General features: G+C 27.3%; 4 protein-coding genes and 1 non-coding gene across 9 annotated transcripts; 2 read left to right on the top strand and 3 right to left on the bottom strand.

Moving 5' to 3' along the window:
* Window positions 1-817: 817 nt before the first annotated feature.
* On the bottom strand, window positions 818-16,661 carry LOC122527329 (nuclear factor NF-kappa-B p105 subunit). 4 transcript variants are annotated; one of them, XM_043651408.1, is made up of 19 exons: window positions 16,650-16,661; window positions 5,845-5,925; window positions 5,514-5,639; window positions 5,320-5,450; window positions 5,034-5,200; window positions 4,775-4,913; window positions 4,472-4,613; window positions 4,288-4,392; window positions 4,091-4,202; window positions 3,760-3,887; window positions 3,239-3,445; window positions 2,981-3,048; window positions 2,647-2,892; window positions 2,379-2,502; window positions 1,864-2,108; window positions 1,598-1,753; window positions 1,383-1,499; window positions 1,031-1,285; window positions 818-942 (listed from the first exon to the last, which is right to left on the bottom strand). In XM_043651408.1, exons 2-19 carry the CDS (start codon window positions 5,897-5,899, stop codon window positions 838-840), a joined length of 2,628 nt encoding a protein of 875 aa, XP_043507343.1. In that variant the 5' UTR covers window positions 5,900-5,925; window positions 16,650-16,661; the 3' UTR covers window positions 818-837. The 4 variants fall into 4 exon arrangements, with proteins under 4 accessions (XP_043507343.1, XP_043507344.1, XP_043507345.1 ...); XM_043651409.1 differs by lacking the exon at window positions 16,650-16,661 and adding an exon at window positions 6,084-6,274 and having other exon boundaries at window positions 5,845-5,908; XM_043651410.1 differs by lacking the exons at window positions 5,845-5,925; window positions 16,650-16,661 and adding an exon at window positions 6,084-6,273.
* LOC122527338 (lambda-crystallin homolog) lies at window positions 6,769-9,057 on the top strand. The gene is made up of 6 exons (XM_043651422.1): window positions 6,769-7,075; window positions 7,729-7,916; window positions 8,041-8,249; window positions 8,353-8,510; window positions 8,610-8,752; window positions 8,835-9,057. Exons 1-6 carry the CDS (start codon window positions 7,038-7,040, stop codon window positions 9,050-9,052), a joined length of 954 nt encoding a protein of 317 aa, XP_043507357.1. The 5' UTR covers window positions 6,769-7,037; the 3' UTR covers window positions 9,053-9,057.
* On the bottom strand, window positions 9,268-10,510 carry LOC122527341 (60S ribosomal protein L24). Its single transcript, XM_043651427.1, has 5 exons — window positions 10,376-10,510; window positions 10,176-10,251; window positions 9,947-10,032; window positions 9,710-9,871; window positions 9,268-9,447 (listed from the first exon to the last, which is right to left on the bottom strand). Exons 1-5 carry the CDS (start codon window positions 10,378-10,380, stop codon window positions 9,312-9,314), a joined length of 465 nt encoding a protein of 154 aa, XP_043507362.1. The 5' UTR covers window positions 10,381-10,510; the 3' UTR covers window positions 9,268-9,311.
* On the bottom strand, window positions 9,509-9,637 carry LOC122527364. The gene has a single exon (XR_006306329.1). It is a non-coding gene; the product is annotated as a small nucleolar RNA SNORA79 (small nucleolar RNA).
* On the top strand, window positions 10,566-14,083 carry LOC122527331 (ATP-dependent RNA helicase DDX54). 2 transcript variants are annotated; one of them, XM_043651412.1, is made up of 12 exons: window positions 10,566-10,636; window positions 10,849-11,086; window positions 11,202-11,578; window positions 11,693-12,008; window positions 12,081-12,291; window positions 12,353-12,585; window positions 12,652-12,843; window positions 12,918-13,053; window positions 13,130-13,319; window positions 13,381-13,519; window positions 13,589-13,739; window positions 13,816-14,083. In XM_043651412.1, exons 2-12 carry the CDS (start codon window positions 10,892-10,894, stop codon window positions 13,998-14,000), a joined length of 2,325 nt encoding a protein of 774 aa, XP_043507347.1. In that variant the 5' UTR covers window positions 10,566-10,636; window positions 10,849-10,891; the 3' UTR covers window positions 14,001-14,083. The 2 variants fall into 2 exon arrangements, with proteins under 2 accessions (XP_043507347.1, XP_043507346.1); XM_043651411.1 differs by lacking the exon at window positions 10,566-10,636 and having other exon boundaries at window positions 10,755-11,086.
* Window positions 16,662-19,749: the final 3,088 nt, after the last annotated feature.

Genomic DNA, 19,749 nt, shown 5'->3' with positions numbered 1-19,749 from the left:
TGTAAGCAAACAAGATATCTTCAAAAATTCAGTTATGCACCATAATAAATTTTTCAAGATCAATAAAACTGAAATTTTTAAGCTATATAATCTATCATTTTATAGGTTGGAATGTGCGATAAAAAATACACTAATGTTTAATTACGTATATCAATATTATCTGTATTGCGCTACAAAACAAAATAAATCATAAATTATAACTTTTTATTACAGAAAAAAAATGATTTTAATACAGAAAAATTCGATATAAATTTTATAATAAAAAATAAACATAATTAAATTTTTAAATTTTTATAATAAAAAACAAACATAATTACATTTTTAAATACTTCATATTTGTATATAATTAAAAACTCATTTTATTTAAGTGAATTTAATTATATATCATAAAATTAAAAAATATATTTATATATACATATTTTATGTGATTTTAATGTATATTACATATATAAATCATTATAATGTATTATCTACACAGATTATATACATAATACTATGAAAATATACGAATAATATATAAAAGCAGATACATAATTTCTTATGTTGTAGAATAAAATTTTTTTGTAAGATACTTTGTTTTTGAAAAATTGAAAATTTGAGTACATATGTATCAACGCAATTTTTGATGAAATACATTCAAAATCTATTTAGAATAAAACTGTTACTTATAAGGTACTTATACTAGGTACTTGAATTACCTGTAGGACACCTGGATATTTTATCCGAGTAATTTTTATTTTATCCGGATATTTCATGGGTATTTGGGTAAAGATACTAGCTCTAATTTAGAATAACGAAAAATGCATTTAGAAATAAATAGAAATAAATGGATGTATTCTATGAACAAATAGATGAAATTTCATTTATGTAATCTGCTGCTTCTTCCTCTCCAATTTCTCTTAATACTGTTTGCATATCCATAAGGGATAGGATTGCCTCCACCTAAAAAAAGTTTTTTTATACCTCTTATGAATCAAAACATTAATAATAAAATTTCAATAATCTCATAATAGTAAAATATGTAACTTACATCGATGTAATTTAAAAGGCCTAATGAAGGACTTATCGAATTATGTTGAAATGTTTGTAACAAGTACTCAATATTTAATTGTTTTGCAAGTTTTTGCCATCCTTGCGTTTTATCTAATAGGATAGATAATTTTTCTTTGTGCTCATTGTTTAACCAATTTGTTTCTAAATCTTCATGTTTTAATTCTAATTTTGTAGTAACTAAACACATTTTATTTGTAGTTTTCTCAGATTGACCATTAAAAACTTGTAAAATCTGTAAAAAATGTATGATTAAACAATTTATTGTAACTGTATAATACGTAATCTTCAAATTAATGTTTTCACACATATTTAAATAAAATAATAATTACATCTGGTTTATTCATAGCTAAATCAAATGATGATTGTCCAATCGCTCCTTCTATATTTTCATCTTCTGAATGCACTTCGACTTTTACATTGACATGTGATTCCTTCTTTTTATTCACCTAATGAAAAAATTAAATAAGAAATATTATAACATGTATTATATTCAAAGCATCAAAAATTGGACAATAAAATATTTTTACAAAAAGAAGTAATTTACATCATTTGACTCTCGATTATGATTTTGAATATATGGATCTGCACCATGTTGTATTAATAATGCACATAGTTCTTTTGCTCGTGTCCCCGTATGTACAACTGCAGTATGTAATGCAGTGTTTCCACTAAAATTTCTTTTATTTACTGATATATTTGTCTGTAATAATAAAATTAAATTAAAAATATATAATAATATGTAAATAATAATATATAAATATATATAATAATCCTGATTATATACTTATAATAAGATAATGAGTAACATACCTTTTTAAGTAAATATTCAACTATCTTTTTATGTCCACCTTCAACAGCTATATGCAATGCAGTTCGACCATAAGACATATCAGTATTATTTACATTTGCACCAGCATGAACAAGTGAACATACTGCATCATAGGATCCTGCTTTGGTTGCAAGATGCAATGCCGTCCATCCAGCATCATTATATGCTTCAATATTTATTCCTTTTTCAGATAATAATACATCAACACATGCACCAGCATCAGATACTGAAATATGTTATATTAAAATAATTTGTAGGTATTTCAACACTTTCTTAAATTTTTTAGACATTAGTTCTATTTTTATTAATAAATTAATAAATAGATTAATTGTAAAATATGAGGTAAAAAATTGTAATAGTAAATTATTTTAGTTAGTCTATTAATAGTAAATTACTTTAGTTAGTCTATTAATAGAAATTATAGATAGAAATTATTTTAGTTAGTCTATTAAAATCTATTTAATTTTCAGTTTCATTTTTTAATGATTTAACTTACTTTTTACTGCTACATGTAATGGAGAAAATCCGTGATCATCTGTTCGATTAGGATCAGCTCCAAGCATAAGTAATGCTTTTGTAATTTCAGGTTGATTTTGTAAAACAGCATAATGCAGTGGAGTCTGAACAAAATATTATATCCAAATTATATTTTTTACATTAAATTTCTTAAATATTATATTTTTTACATTAAATTTCTTAAATATTCTAATTTATAATAAATTAATTCAAAATAAATGCAAAAATATTTCAAAAAATATATTTACTTTTCCAGAACTATTTTGACTATTAATTAGCGTCTTACAATCCTTATTAGTACATAATAACATTAAAAGATATTTGACAATATTATGTTGACCATATCGAAGTGCTGAATGTAATGGGGAATCCCCATATGTCGATCGATCTTTAAGTAATTTCTGGATATATTCCTCCATATTTTTCGCATCCATTTTCATACATTGCATAATTTCAGTAAGTATATTTTTAGCAAACATTACATCATCTTGGTACTAATAAAAAAAATATTCACATTAATTATTAAATTAAAAACATTTTCCAGATAAATTAATATAAAGAGAAAATAAAAGAAATATATACTTGTACAATTGATGGGCCGTCAGTGCCTAGCATATTCTCTTCACTATTTAATAATAATTTTAAATAATCTATAAAAAAATGCAATTAAAATTTTACAATGAATTCAATCCAGAAGAAAAAAGATTGTATGACAGAAATTATTTTGCATACGCGAAATAAAATGTTAAGAGTATCCGCAAAATCGTGAGTATCTCTGCCAGCACGATAAATACACTTTTGAAATTATATGTATTATATGTAGAAGTATTGCGTACTTACTATCAACATCTATATCACTGAGAAAATCTTTGCATACTGGCGTTGTAGTACCTTCAGACAATATTTTTTTTATTTCTTTAGATAATTCGTGGCTGTTGCTATTATTTAAGAGTTCTGATATATTCTCGTTTCCAATGGAATTGGTATTTGGTAATATATTTGATAATTCCGAACTCCCAGAATAAGATATTCGTTGACGTTTTCTACCTAAACATTTAATATCTTTATTTTAAATTTATTATATATATATATATTATTATTAGGAATGTAAAGATGTTTCAATCTGCAGTCAAATTGGATCGAATCACGTCAAGATTTTGCAAGTTTGTACTTCCATATGTTCAAGTACTTGTAATCTGATTCGATCATTACCCGACCCAAATTTAACTATAGTATACTAATTTGACATATTTATAAATATATTTTATAATATTATATATTTTTAAATCTTCAGCATTCCGACTTAACATAAATCCTTAATTTCAAATATCTGCACATTTCTTAATATTTATATGTATTACCTATAATTCTATCACTTGGTTTATAAGTAAACTTTCTTGCATCAGAGCAATCTCCATCAGATGGTCGTTCTAACTGTATAAAAACGTTTTTCGGTAAAGTAATATTTTGATCTTTGTATGGTGGAGTTCTATAAAGAAATATGTATATAAATATATAAAAACTATTATATACTTTAGTATTAGTTAAAATTTTGTTCGTAATATAAAATGCAAATACAAAGTGATCTATTAAAAATAGATTATCTTAATATCATTTATTATACTAATATTATCAAACATAAAAATTAATGATTAGAAGATATTAAGATAGCCTGTTTTAATACTACTATACCGGAATACAATGGCATATTGATGATGTACATCCAATTCTGAAAAACGTCCATATGCACTCCAAATTTCACAACCATCCTCATTTAATTCAAAAAATTTTATTCTGATATTTTCTGCAATGAAAAATATTATATTAGAAGTATTTGAACTCGACTTTCTGTATTAATTTAATAATTTTTATATTAGTTTGATAATTACTTTTTCCTACTTTCTCTACAAGTATAAATATTTCTTCTCCTCCTTCAACACTACTAGTGAGTTTATCCATTCTGCATATTTTAAGCTCGCCAGTTAATGCACTTTCTGTTAAATTATAGATATTTTTTCAATTACTTCCCTTATATAAAATGTATATTTCAATACATTATTATTTTTCACTTACTAAGATTATTAATAGTTTGTGAATATACAGGTTCTGTTATTGGTATCATTACTCCACAATGATTTGTGACAAATGCTTGAAAACAAAGTGCAACACTATTCAAATTCATATGTTTTTGATAGTGATCAGCATCAACTTTAATCTTCAAAATAAAATGTTCACTTAATTAAAAAAAGATATAGAAGACTTTATTATATTTAATTATATCTAATCTATACTTTTAAAATTTTATGTATTAATTAGTATTATCAATAGCATCTATAATATAGTTTATACAAATAATAAAATATTAAACTAACATACTTGTGCTTCTTCTCTACTATTAAGAATTGCCTTTATATTTGTATTTTTCTTTTTCTCTAAAGCTTCTAGTCTCATCTTTTTTATAAGCTCATCTCTAATATGCCTTTTTGCAGTGTGTATAATTGCCATTCCCTGAAATCTGAATACCACATAATATTAATGATGAATAATAGAAAATAGTAATAATATTAATGAATATAAATTTATAAAACTAAAAAATATAACAAATATAACACACATAAGATATTTGATAACATACATTGCAGTATATCCAGTTTCAGCAGACACTGTAATATAATGTGGATCATCATAATCTTGACCACCATCTCTACGGATTAATTTATGAGCATGAGGAATTCTGGAAAGTCCTTCATCAGATGTAACTAATGTACATCGTATTACTGCAGGATCCAGAAAATTATGTAACTAAATAAAATATTACAGTTATTTACATTATTACTTAAATAACTTAAAAGTTTAAAATCATATCTTTATCATATCTTTTATCAATATCAAATTTTTAAAATGGGATTATAGATACATACTTGTACTGTTGGTACATTCTTACGATTTGATCCTACTAAGCTTCCATGTGTTCCTACCATTTCAGATTTGTACCGAAATCTAAATTTTTCTGTAGGTTGTTCCAAGATTGTTATATATGGATCTCCAATAACTTAAACAAATACAATATATTTTAATATAAAAATAAAATTGTAAATCATAAAAAATATTATACCTGTTATGTCAGTTAATTCATTATCATGTAATGATGACAATACAGACATAGATGAACTAACACTTGCTGTCTCTTGGGATCCACTGCTTGGACTGTAAATACCTCGAGTGTTCATTGCTTGTAATTCTATACAGAAAAATATATATATATATATATATATATATATATATATATATATATGGATTTCAAATAAATTTTTCTATAAAAATAACATGTACACATACACACTCACACACATATACAAGTTATAATTTTATATCAAATTTACTATTATGAATTTATATTGCAAGTTTATTTAAAATATTAAAATTAAAAGTAAATTGACAATTACCATATCCAGAAGAGAAAAAGTCCTCGTTTTCAAAAGCTGTATAAACTTCAGGCATCGTGCGTTATTAAAAAATAATCAGAACTAATATTCAAATATAATAATAAGAATTTTTAAGAATAACGATATTTATGGACACTAAACAACATAAAATAACAATATTTATGGACACTAAATAAGATAAAATAGTTTAAGAAACAACAAGAGTTTTGATTAGCTATCTTAAGTGTTCGTGTACTCACCGCGAACATGAATACTTCTTATCTATTAATATGTCACAATATAACCTTGATCAGTAGGTTTTTCCCCTACGAAATAACTAATCATTTTTCAGATATAAGTTTTCCACAAGAAAGGATTGTAGCAAGCTGTTATAAGACCCAACTCTATGTTATTTTTCATACGAATTTTATAAATAATATTAAAAACATTTAATATTCGTATCTGTTCACTGATTATGACAAATGATTGCGTATTTTTTGTTTTTATTATATATATATATATACTATATTACATATACATACACACATAAAATTAAAATCATTCAGTAGAGGTCATAATATGGTAATAACAATTTGCAAGTGGAAGAAATTTCGGGAAATTTTAAGGTTACTTTTTTAAATGGAGTAATATATTTTTTTATTCACAATAATGACAAAAAAATATTATGTATTGTGAGCGAATGTTAGCCACGCCGCTCGTTTCTAGGCGTGGGAAGACTTCCTTGCCTACTCGGTAGAAGAGGCCACTCAAGGTTAAGGATCATGTGCCGGTCCCAAGGTTTATGACGGATGCCCGTAAAGTCCCCAAGGTTTATGACGGATGCCCGTCATAAACCACAGCTAGGGTATTCGGACGAAGGTCGGACCGCGGAATATATACCCAAAGGAGTGCACGGAGGAGCAGTCCGTCAGCAGAACGTCACCAAGTCGAACGTCAGTCTAGCGCGAAAATATACACTTTGTCCTCGACAAGAAGTGTCTTGTAAAATTATTGCCTACAGTATGTATGTCGAAATTGTAAGTTTACAAGAGCTACTGTAAACTTCGATTTCATAAAATTATTGCATCGATGGTGGGGATATCTTACGATATTACATATGTATATATTTGTGTACAAATGTATTAGAAAAGCAAGTTATCTGTGGCATTGCATACACTTCGAGTACAAAATTCACAGAGTAAAGACATCCAGCAATGTCAGTTAAAGGCGAGAAAATTGGTATAATTGGCAGGTAATGAAACTTGAATAAATAAAACGTAATAGCATTATTTCTTTATATTTAGATTTATTAAAAACAAATAAACAATATAGTGATTATATATAATGATTTATACATAATTATGTTTTAGATAATTTCATTTAATACTATAAAATTACTTGTAATTCAATTTCATTAGAATGCATCATAGAATATATAGTAATAATTTCATTAAAATACATTTTAAACTAGTTTTATAACATTGATACACATTTAATATTTTCGCATTTATTAACAAAATTATTATGTATAATTATGTACAATTTATTAACAAATAATATATAAGTACGATATTTTTTTAATAAATATGCAAAAACAATATTTGCGAGAAAGAAAGCTAGAAAATTTATCTACAAAATATTTTTAAACGATAATTCATTTAAAAAATCAAACACTACTGATGCCCTGAATTGAATCTAATTTGATAAGATAACAGTGGAAAAATTAAACGATAAATAGAGAATTATATAAAATTTAATATCTAGCTACAGATATCGAACTTAAAAATTAATCAATCTTATTTAAACAACGTAATTAACAACAACAAATCCTAGATTAAAAAATACAGTAATATTGGAGACACTTATTTAATTTGAAATAAAATAATAATATAATATTTATTTTAGCGGTCTTATCGGCCGCAGTTGGGCAATGCTGTTTGCCAGCGTAGGATATGAAGTAATTATTTATGACATTGTAAAAGAACAAATCAATCGTGCTCTCGAAGATATTCAACAGCAATTGCAGCGTCTTGAAAGTGATGATCTTTTGAGAGGCTCACTCACCGCAGACCAGCAATTTAAATTAATTACAGGTTCGTATACATACTTGTTGCAATATACATCTAGATATGTATAATTAACTGTGTTCATAAAATTAACATTCGAATTAATATAACTATATAACATATTGAAATTAATTCAATCAATTGTTAACAGGATCGTCTAATTTAGTCGAAGTTGTAAAGGGAGCAAAATTTATACAAGAATGTGTTCCCGAAAATTTACCATTAAAACTTAAGGTTTACAACGAACTTGATAAATTAGTTGATAATAAAGTAATTTTGTCTTCTTCAACATCTACTTTCCGTCCATCCTTGTTTAGCGAGAAGTTAAAACATCGTGAACAAATTATTGTATCGCATCCAGTATGTATCTTTTTCTAATATACATGTATAGGAAAAAAATATTTATTTTTAATGTAAATACTTTTTTTGAAATAACTAAAGATACATATTCTTCTAAATATAGGTAAATCCTCCATATTATGTACCACTTGTAGAAATTGTCCCAGCTCCTTGGACACGTGCTGAAATACCATCACAAACAAAAGCTATTATGACAGAAATAGGCCAAACACCTGTTGTATTTTCTAGAGAAATTGATGGTTTTGCACTTAACCGGATACAGTATGTAATTTTTTTAGAATATGAACTTTCAATTTCAAATCTGTTACTTTTTATCAATGTTCATATATTTATAAAAAAAAAAAATTAATATATGTTTAGATATGCAATTTTAAATGAAGCTTGGAGACTCGTAGCAGATGGAATTTTAAGCGCTAAAGACGTAGATGCCGTTATGAGTGAAGGACTTGGAATGCGATATGCATTCCTCGGTGCTTTTGAGGCAGCGCATTTAAATGCTGAAGGTAAAATCTTTCATTATTTATAAAAAATTTCATGGTAATTTTAAAAGCCATGAGTAACATTTATTAAATTATTTCATTTCAGGGATGAAGAAATACTGCGAAACGTACAAAAATTCAATTTACGATGTGAGTATGACATTTGGTCCAGTTCCTAAATTTGAAGGCGAGATGGCGGAAAAGATTAGTAATGAATTGAATGCTATGTGTCCGCTGGAAAAGCTTCAAGAAAGACGTGCATGGAGAGATGAAGCTTTAACAAAATTATCGTTGTTAAAAAAAGAATTAAATAAAAAAAAATAAAAATATTAATAGCATAATAAATAAAACTGAGTTTGTAAACTTATAAAATTGAATAAATGTCGTATTAATTACCATTAGTGTTTTATCAATTCAACAACATTAAAATGGTACGCTTATTTATGTTATGTTATTATGTTATATGTAGTTAGTTTAAAAACTGGATCTTAGTTCTTCATAATTGAAAAAAAAATTTTTGTGGGAAAATAATAAACAAATTTTTTAAATATAAAGTTTCATTTTATTTATACAATGCGGAAATTTATCGTTTTCCTCCGACACGTGGGGCTGATTTTTGTGTTACTCTTGCAATTTTATGCTTTGGTAGAGTTTTTGCTTTAGGAGGTGCAACTGCTTTCTTTGATGCTTTTGCAGCTTTTTTCTGTTCCTTCGCAGCTCTGAAACAAAAAATTTGACACGTATATTTTAAACAATAACAAGAGTAACTGACAGTATGAGATTTGTTTGAACCCGCAAAAACCAGACAGTGTAAAATATATTACAATTCTGGGTGAAGCAATTCATTTATTCTAAGACATTCTGAAATCTAACACGATATAAAATATCATATTAAAGGAACAGATGTCTATAATGTGATTTTGTTTTTACAATACAAATTTGAACAAACGAGTTAGCTACAACAGTTGAAACAATACTTACTTGATTGCTTGATCTCTTTGTGCTTTACGAATTTCTGGTTTCATATTACGTTTTGCTAAAATATCAGTAAGAGATGCACCTACAATAGCACGTTGGAATTTTTGAGTACGTCTTGTTCTCTTTTTCGTTTGTTCTTCTTCTTGCCCCTTCTTGTGCTTTCGTCTGTAACATTAAATTATACATTTCATAATTACTTCTTGTCTTCAAAAATATATAAAATACTAGAGATAAATATACCTATATAATACAGTCCATGTGACTTTTCTTGGATTACGTCGCATTAAATGTGCAGATTCACATTTTGAATTTAGAAAAGTGAATGTCTGAAAATATACAGAGGTTATGGTTGTCATATGAACACAAATAAATTAATATTATTTAATTATGATGTGACTATATGTATAATAAAAACTTAATAATATTACAATCAATATGAACAAATTTAATTGAATTTTATTCAACATACTTTTCCATCCACTTTCACCATTGTTTTACCATGGCCGGGATATATTTTATATCCACTGTATGCACAAAGACCGATCCTGAAAAGATTAATATTATATTTATTACAAATCCTTCAATGGTATAATTTCTTGAAGATGTTACAACAATTTTAAATGATTGCATTTAATTTGTCGGATATATCTCCTAAAAACATTCACTTACTTCATGTTGAATTATGAAGAAAACGCAGACTTAACGAAAATGGCCGATTTCTTGGAGAAACAACATGGTGGAGTATTAAGTGTTGCCAATATTAAAAAATCAATTTTCATGTACATACGTACATTGATTTAAATAAGAAATTGAAAAGAATATGAACATATTGCCGAATGAGATGATAAATATGTAATAATAATATTAATAATTTTTAATAATTTTTTATAATATATATATATATATATATATATACGGAGTTTTATAGAAGTAAGTACTAATTACCAATTTAATGTAAAGTGAAAATAATTTTTACATAACCATGAGCAACAGTTTCTAACACATCTCATATTTAATATTTGAATTGATAATTGAATTAATAATTGATAATATGTCTCATATTTAATAATTGAATTAAAAATATTTGAATTTAAAGATATACTTGTAAAACGAAACCACGTGCTAAGTGTACGCATTTTAAGGTTATTATCTCATTACTGTCAAAACAAACCATACATCTTTAAAATGAAAGATACAAGTATTGTGGGATTTGTCGATCCAAAAGAAGAAAACGATAATGATGAAGATAAAGAAATAAATAATATGAAAAAGAAATTATGTAAAAAGTCAGGAGGATTTCAATCCATGGCTCTTAGTTTTCCTATATTGAAGGGAATATTAAAGCGAGGATACAAAATACCAACACCTATTCAAAGGAAGGTAAACATGATATAAGTCTCATAATAAATTGTTCTTATAGCTTAATTTCTGATAAATCAGCATTATTTTTATATCTATATTATTCCATATCATAATATACATTATGTTTTTATAGACAATTCCTTTAGCTTTAGAAGGATGTGATGTAGTAGCAATGGCTAGAACAGGAAGTGGAAAAACTGCATGTTTTTTAATTCCTCTCTTTGAAAAACTTAAAACAAGGCAAGCAAAAGCTGGTGCTAGAGCTTTAATTTTATCACCCACTAGGGAACTAGCATTACAGACTTTAAAATTCATAAAAGAATTAGGCAAATTTACAGACTTAAAAGCAGCTGTCATTTTGGGAGGTGATAGTATGGAAAATCAGTTTAGTGCAATTCATGGAAATCCTGATATACTAGTAGCAACACCTGGCAGATTTCTACATATCTGTATAGAAATGGATTTACAATTAAATAATATCCAATATGTAGTCTTTGATGAAGCTGACAGGTAAAAATATATATTTCTATATTCTTTTCCATCATAGTATACAAGTATAATATTATAAATGAAGTAATATTAATATGTAGATATATCATATATCATATATAAATTATGTTATAGATTATTTGAAATGGGTTTTGGCGAACAAATTAATGAGATTACAAACAGATTACCAGAATCAAGACAAACATTATTATTTTCTGCAACGTTACCTAAACTTTTAGTAGATTTTGCAAAAGCTGGATTAACTGATCCTGTTTTATTACGTTTAGATGTAGAAAATAAAATACCAGAACAATTGACACTTTCATTTACAATATGTCGACCAGAAGAAAAATTGGCAGTGTTATTATGTTTGTTAAAAAACGTTATTAAAAATGATTCTCAAACGGTAATATTTGCTGCAACTCAACATCATGTTGAATATATTCATCAGGTAGGCAATGTAACTTACAATTTATAAGTAGTATATTAATTTGATTGTAAAATTATTGTACCTTATCAATAGATATTAGAAAAAGCTGGAATTTCTAACACGTATATCTATTCTAATTTGGACCCGTCAGCTCGAAAAATAAATGCAGCTAAATTTCAAACTAGTAAAGTCCGAGTTCTAATAGTAACAGATGTTGCCGCTCGAGGTTTAGACATTCCTCATTTGGATAACGTAATCAATTTTAATTTCCCTGCGAAGTCGAAGCTCTTTGTACATAGAGTAGGTAAGTGAACAAGTTGTGTTTTAAATTGTATAAAAATTTATACATTGATTTATTGTAATAGGTCGTTGTGCACGAGCAGGCCGTGCTGGTACTGCATACAATATTATAAGTCCAGACGAATATGCTTATTTGCTAGATTTACATCTTTTTCTCGGACGTCCCTTACGTATTATACGAGCTTCTGAATCTGGATCTATAGAAAATACAAACGGTTTTGTTGGTAAAATGCCACAAGCAATGATAGAAGAAGAACTTACAGAATTAATAAATTGGCATAATTGTTCTACAGATCTAGTATGTAATTTCATTATATTTATTGAAACAACTATTTATAATTTCATATTTACATTTTGTGTATAGAGAAATATGGAAAAAGTTTGTGATAATGCATATAAACAATATATTCGATCGCGGCCTGCAGCTTCATCAGAAAGTATTAAAAGGATAAAGGAATTACACATCAGCGAAGCAGGTGTTATGCCAGAATATTCGAATGTTTCTTTAAGTACCACGAACTTGCTATCAAAAATAGTGAATTATAAACCACAAGGAGTATGTATATTCATAAAATCGGTATCAGTTATATTATAATTATATGATGTCTAATTATTAAATATTTGTTGTAGACAATATTTGAAATTGGAGCTAAGGCATCATCTCTTGATTATCAAGTTATGAAAAAGAAACGTATGTTACATAAAGAAAATATTATAAATTTTCACAGAAAGACAGATGAATTAGAAGCTAAAAAAAATTCAGAAGGTAAATGCACATTTTAATCAGCTAATGCGAGTTTTATTAATATAATTTTTATGTAATAATTAATAGCATATTGTAGATTTATCAAGACAAGTAGATTTTCCATCAAGTACAACCGATGAAATAAATGCAGCATTTAATAAAGTTGTACTTCCAAAGAAAAGAAATCTAGATGATTTATATAAACCTAAAAAGAAAAAACGATCAGTAATACGAGACGAAGAATTTTTTATTCCATATTATGCTCCAGATAAACATACGGAAGAAGGGTAAATTTTTAGTAAAATAATCATTGTTTACCATACATTATATTTAAATATATTTTTACAGTTTAGCAGTTAATTCCTTTAATACAGAAGCAGATAAAGTACAAATGGATTTAACTGCTGATAATGAAGAATCCCAGCGATTACAAGCGCAAATAAAAAAATGGGATCGTAAAAAGAAGAAAATGATCACTATTAATAATGTATATATTTTAAATCATTAATGAATTCATAGGAAACAAGATATTTTAAATAAATGTGTCTTTTTAAAGGAACGAAAAGTTAATAAAATACGGACAGAATCTGGAGTTTGGATACCTGCTAGTTACAAATCAAATCGTTATTCGACTTGGAAGGAAAAGAGCAAAATCGATGCTACAAATGACGATAATAGTGAAGAGGAACCTTCACAGATGCAGAAGTGTATGTAGTTGAGTTTAGTGATGTTTATTATTTAAGCAGGTATATCATGTATGTATTTATTTTCTATATATTTCAGTGCAAACAACGGCTAATACACATTGGGCACGCCACAACCAGAAAATAAAGGAAAAGATCAAAAAGAATAACGAATTGAAACGTCCAGAACAAATTCTTAAGGCACGTAAATTGCTTGAACAAAAACGTAAAAGAAACGGCCGAAAAAATCGAAAAGGTCAGAAAAATAATAGAAAAAAACATTAGTAGATGATTTTTATATCTATGTACAAATATTAAATATTAAATATATTAAATAATAAATATATAAATATTTATTAATGAACTATTTTTCTTGTGTGTGTATCTTCCTCCTATTTTAAATTACGTATTTATTGATGTAAAATTATTATAAACTTTATGTAAGAATATTCTATATATGTATTTCTATATATTTTTTGAAACTGATGTGAAATGAAAAAATTAAAACTGTATTGCAATCATTGCAGAACGATTATGAAGCATTTTACAATTTGTGAAGATTTCTGTTGCATCATTGCAGTTCCCTTGCGTAATTGTTAAGTTCTACGTCAGAAGCTTATTACGTGCAGTTGGTAGGTAGGTAGTTTCCTACGAATAATGGAAGCCTCAAAAAGTTGCATGAACTAAGAAAGTCTATGCTATTTTCATAGAAAACGAAAAAAAAAAGATCTTGAAATATATATAATATTCTTGCATTTAATGTGTTATATAAATTACTAAATATTACACACTACAATTATAAATAATTTATTAGAACTTGTTATAATTATTGCTACAAAAATGTTTTCAAACATTAATAGATTATTAAAACTGTTACAGTATTTTATTTTATAATTTTGTAATAATTAAATAATTATTTTATTTTGTGCATAAATAATTATTGATGAAATTTCGATAAAAAAGATTTAGTTAATATCTTTAAAATAAAGTGATAATCCTTTCTATTACAAGTGAATTAATTTAATAGATACACTATATGTTATACACTATATATGACATTCAGGATGCATATTATGTATTAAATATACAATTTATCAAAAATAGAAAATGTTTAACAATTAAAACATTTTCTATTTTTAGATAGAAAATACTTATTGTTTGACTAAAAGTTATATATTATTATGCATTCAAGACTCGCGATATTTGTGATGAAATAAAAGAGAAAGGAAACACTCAAATAGCGTAACTCTCTTCATGAGTCATAGATGACAACTTATTTAGTGTTTGGTGGAATATAAAATGTTGGCACTAAAACAGTCTGAATCATTTGATGTTGATCATCGTTTATTTATAATATATGTCTCATCACCTTCAATATATGCACATATTAATACTTTGCGCTAATATTAATTAAAATTAATATAATTGAAAGATTGAAGATCTAATAATGAAATGTGTTTAAACTATTTAATATTTTTCAATATGCTTTCGAGCCATCAACTTTTCTGAACGTGTTCTTTTCTTTCACAAAATCGGATATTTTACAAATGTTTACCCAGTCTTAAACAGTTCTTCAATTATATAATTTTTATCAATGATGAATTCTTTAAATACTCATCAATCATTGATAAGATTTAAAAAAAAAACGCAAGTTATAGAACGTACACGAAAACAAGAATATTCTACCAATTATTCACTGCAATATTGATCGATGCAAATTATGCAGATGTTCAGATGTTCAAAACCTGGTGCAAGGTCGCGGCAGTCATTCGCGCGTTCATTTCAGAAATTTAAATTCTACTAAAAATATTGATCCTTTCATTTCCTTTGAAATGAATTCGAACGGTGTTAAAGATTCTTGATAAAAAAATATAGCCTGCTATATGCATACATGAACAGATTCTACGTAAAAATATTCTACCAGTCATTTCTATTTTAATTATCGAACGAAAATTGAATTAGTTTGAAAAATTTAACAGCTTGAGATCAAGATTGAGATCAATAGTGAAAATATCTTATATCTTCTTTTTGTAATAGTATAAATTGAACGTTATAAAAAAATTCTCTTTAGAGCATAACGAATCTATGAGGGAACAATGATTTCGCCAGTTGCGCCTCAATTAAGAATTCGTGCCAAGGTGGTTGCAGCCGTTATTTGACCATAATCCCGATGACACCAATCGTGGAAATAAGTCTGTCTATTCGTTACTAGACAATCACATCAACGTTCTACCATTCACCATCCTATACTATATACTAACTGTTAGTTGGATACGTCATATCTTTAAAAATACGAACTACTACTCTACTTAGAAACCTGTGGTATTGCAGACCAGTGACGCTGACTTTTCTGTGAAAGTAGCGTCACATCTGGTGTTACTACAAAAAAAGGTTCTACATTCTATACTTTGCGTTCATTGCGTCTGATGACGAACATGTTCAAAGGTCTTTAGACATTAATACATATGCAAAAAAGAAGTTATTCCTAGTTTATAATTAATAAGTTACAAGATTAATCATTTCAGGAATAATTTTGACGATAGAGCGTTCTAAATATTTGCAGAATATTTTCATATTGATAAACATGTGCAAGTTATTCGTTCATAGAAAGCATATGCAGCGGATAATTAATTCCATGGATATTCCGTAGTGGAAAAGTTGTGTTCCCTCTAATAGTGCACAATGTACGTATACGACCGCAGTTGTAGAATTATAACATTCGCAAACTAATTGCTGCATTCTTACCTGCGAGCAGTTTTCATTAAATTATATTCATTGCGTAATATTTCTTGATTTTGAAAACTGAGTTGAAACTTGTCCGTAAAAAAAAAAGTGAACGTTCGAGACTTTAAATTAAGCTCACTTACGTGGATCAGCCGATCTAGGAAATTATACACAAATAACACAGTTATTTTATTGTTCCTCGTAAATAACAACTAAATAATTCGCCGCGATGTTTGTATGATACTTCCTTTTTTCAAACGATGTTTTGCAATGTAGAAAGTCCATTCTTTTCTCTGATGTTCCTGTGTTTTACTTATTTCTAATTAACATAAACCAACTATTTTTATAATGGGATGAGTGAAAATATGCTCAGCGATGGAAAATTGTTGCTTCTTCGACAAATGATAAAATGTATTGCTCCGATTTGCTACAAGTTCTGAGCTCGAGAATAGATGCTTTGATTGGAAGTAATTCCATCTCTGATACTTGATCCGGTTAATGCGAGGTAACTTTCTGAAATATAGAAAGTATAACATTCAATAATGTTCAGAAATAATATTACTAGGTAAGACTACGTGTCTTCGGTACGCGATTATGTGTTATTAAACATTAAGACGTATTGAGACTTTAAATATTATACGATATTTTCTATGTGTAGCCTTCGGCAAGCCTTGCGGCATAGATTGTATTTCGTACTCCACAAATTTTTTTTTTTTCATTTCAATAACAATCGTGAATAGACACATCATAGATTGCGGATTTTTATGCAAATTTATATTTTTGTAATTACATGAAATCTTTTATTTTAGATACTTCGTGTATATTTTTATTGTTACATATATATACATATGTTTTATATATTTTTGTACATACAGATATTTAAATTATCATTCTTTATTATTCAATTTTGTTTTTAATTTTTTGCACGTTTATTTCACAAAGTATTAGAGTGAAAATTTCTATAAAATATTAACACGTTTTTTTTAATTTTTCGACAATGCTTGATTAATCAGTTATATTAATGATTAACTTTTAGCATAGAGTACGATTGATCGCATTGCAATCATCCATTGATCACTGTAATAAGAATGAATGGGATGTCAGTCAATAATTGACAGCCAATGCAATCGTACACTATGCAATGCACATTCGACTATGCATACGTGTCATCTTGTCTGCACGGTTGCCACTCATGGTATTCGCATCTTACTTGATTACGACTAAACTGTACACCGTACGGTTTAAAACCAAGTTAGCGTTCTATGAATGAATGCACGTGCATCACGTATTATTGGTCGATGCACGTACATACGTAAAAAGCCAAAAAGAGATAGTAAAAGAAAGAAAGGGATAAACGGAGGAAACGGATAACTGGAAGAACGTATTGCCGGTTACTGCTTGATCCTACAAAAGTTTTGAAAACCAATTTAATTCTGTCGCATTAATCTATTATAAGTAACTATGATTTTTATAAAGAATACAATTACTAGATTTATATAAGCATATCTCTTTTTTTTCCTCATAAAAAAGAGGAAGCAAAATATTCATCAAAAAAAGCAAATATAAGTGAATATTATGTAAAATTCGTTAAACACTTCCTTAATGAGTGTTTAAAGTATCCTATTATTAACAGCCAATCGTAAAATAAGTGAATCTCTATGAAAATCTTTAGAGTAATATAGTTTGTAAAGGATACATTTTAGATACGGTCAAATAACGTATGTTCTATGTATTGTGAAATTTGATTCTTGACGTTCATCAGATTTATTGTTGTACTATACTATGTGCTTCTGTCAATATAATTATGTATGTATATTTATCTTAGGAAAGTAACAAGAACCCACAGCACACAAGAATAATGATTCGTCGAACTTGATAATGATCGTTCAACAGTTGGATCAAATTTTGCTTCAAGGATAAATTTTATGATAATTTTCATTGTATTTGTTTCAAGCTCAACTTACAACGTACAAAGACACTTGCATGAGTTCAATACCTAATTTCATAAGAAACGAACGTCTGTGGGAACAAACTGGAAATCTGATATGTAGATATATGATAACTTTATGCTCATTATTTTTTTTTTATATTTGCAGATATATACCAAATCTTGAATTATATATATATGTATAATCATATTTGGTATAAGCGTTGTATAAAAAATTTACTATAATTTACTATAATAAATTTTCATACCAAATCTGTAATTCCATACCAAAATTGTAATGTATTAAAATATAAAATGGATATGAAGATCGTGTCCAATAATAAAGCATTTTTTCTGATTTCCTTCTGTGCAGATTCATAGATGCTGTCGGTCAAATACTGCGAAGTAACATATGCTGGACAATTAATTGAATAAAAGCGAAGTCTAATGCTTCTTGATACTCCGCGTTCTTTGCGCGATTGCTCGAGAGTACCAACGACCTGGAATTCGTATAAATTGAAGTTGAATGATAAAGCCTTTTCTAGGGCATTCTTTGTTGAATAAACTCATTACCACCCACGATTTTATATTCATTTTTGAAGGGGACTGCAAGGTTGACAAATTCTTTTTTTATCTTCATTTTATCATATAAGAAGAAAATCCTTTTTTCGTTTTAATTTCGATTTGTCGATTGTGATTCATCACATTTTCCTAAAAGAATGACATTTAGTTTCACGATCATCAGATGCATGTTCCCAACAGATCGAATTTATCTATTAGTCTGTTAATCTCTTGGAAATAACGTAGCATCAAACTCGACCTTCCCCTAAACGTTTTTAGCTCAGCAATGAACATCTGCACCTACAACGTGCAGCCAACCCTCCAACCGAAAATAGAAACTATTATGATGGAGCATCTGTACTGAACGTAGAACGAGTAGGAAAAATCTTAGAAAAATATGGTATCAAATGTATGCCATTTGCCAAAATAGGAAGATCATGAACGTTTGCGATGTACATAAGACTAAATTGTTTAAAATTTTGAGAAAACTGGCAGTTGTAAAAAGAAGGAAACGGGCATAGTTCATTATTTACGATTGGACGTGAAATGCGTCAGATCAAATGCGTCAATGATACATCTCGCAGGAAGGACGACCAGCAACACATCTGCAAGTCATTCATATATAGACTTTATCAGTAAGGTTAATCACAACGTATGGAAGAACGCTTACGATAAGAACTGAAAAAGAAAATGTATATACGTATATCGAAAATTGCGCATATACGAAGAATAATTAGCATGTAATCAGTATTAATACAAAGTGAAAAATCACTGATAACTGATAATTTGCGGTTACATAAAGAGATTATGCTAAGAAAATTA

Source organism: Frieseomelitta varia, unplaced genomic scaffold, assembly GCF_011392965.1.
Source record: "Frieseomelitta varia isolate USP_RPSP 00005682 unplaced genomic scaffold, Fvar_1.2 scaffold_215, whole genome shotgun sequence".
In the NCBI taxonomy this organism is placed as follows: Eukaryota; Metazoa; Arthropoda; class Insecta; order Hymenoptera; family Apidae; genus Frieseomelitta; species Frieseomelitta varia.
The sequence above is the reverse complement of the archived record's forward strand: the minus strand, read 5'-3'. Positions and strand labels throughout refer to the sequence as shown.

Bases quoted from the DNA above. Each gene is read 5' to 3' on its own strand.
- LOC122527329 (XM_043651408.1), bottom strand. From the start codon at position 5,899: ATGCCTGAAGTTTATACAGCTTTTGAAAACGAGGACTTTTTCTCTTCT. The intron at 4,393-4,471 runs GTAAGTGAAAAA...ATAATTTAACAG, and splicing joins ACAAACTATTAATAATCTTA to AAAGTGCATTAACTGGCGAG. The intron at 3,888-4,090 runs GTATAGTAGTAT...ATTTCTTTATAG, and splicing joins CAATATGCCATTGTATTCCG to AACTCCACCATACAAAGATC.
- LOC122527338 (XM_043651422.1), top strand. From the start codon at position 7,038: ATGTCAGTTAAAGGCGAGAAAATTGGTATAATTGGCAG. The intron at 7,076-7,728 runs GTAATGAAACTT...TATTTATTTTAG, and splicing joins AAAATTGGTATAATTGGCAG to CGGTCTTATCGGCCGCAGTT. The intron at 7,917-8,040 runs GTTCGTATACAT...AATTGTTAACAG, and splicing joins GCAATTTAAATTAATTACAG to GATCGTCTAATTTAGTCGAA.
- LOC122527341 (XM_043651427.1), bottom strand. The intron at 10,033-10,175 runs GTATGTTGAATA...GTATATTTTCAG, and splicing joins TGGTGAAAGTGGATGGAAAA to ACATTCACTTTTCTAAATTC. The intron at 9,872-9,946 runs GTATATTTATCT...TTAATGTTACAG, and splicing joins ACATGGACTGTATTATATAG to ACGAAAGCACAAGAAGGGGC.
- LOC122527331 (XM_043651412.1), top strand. From the start codon at position 10,892: ATGAAAGATACAAGTATTGTGGGATTTGTCGATCCAAAAGAAGAAAAC. The intron at 12,009-12,080 runs GTAGGCAATGTA...CCTTATCAATAG, and splicing joins ATGTTGAATATATTCATCAG to ATATTAGAAAAAGCTGGAAT. The intron at 13,320-13,380 runs GTAAATTTTTAG...ATATTTTTACAG, and splicing joins GATAAACATACGGAAGAAGG to TTTAGCAGTTAATTCCTTTA.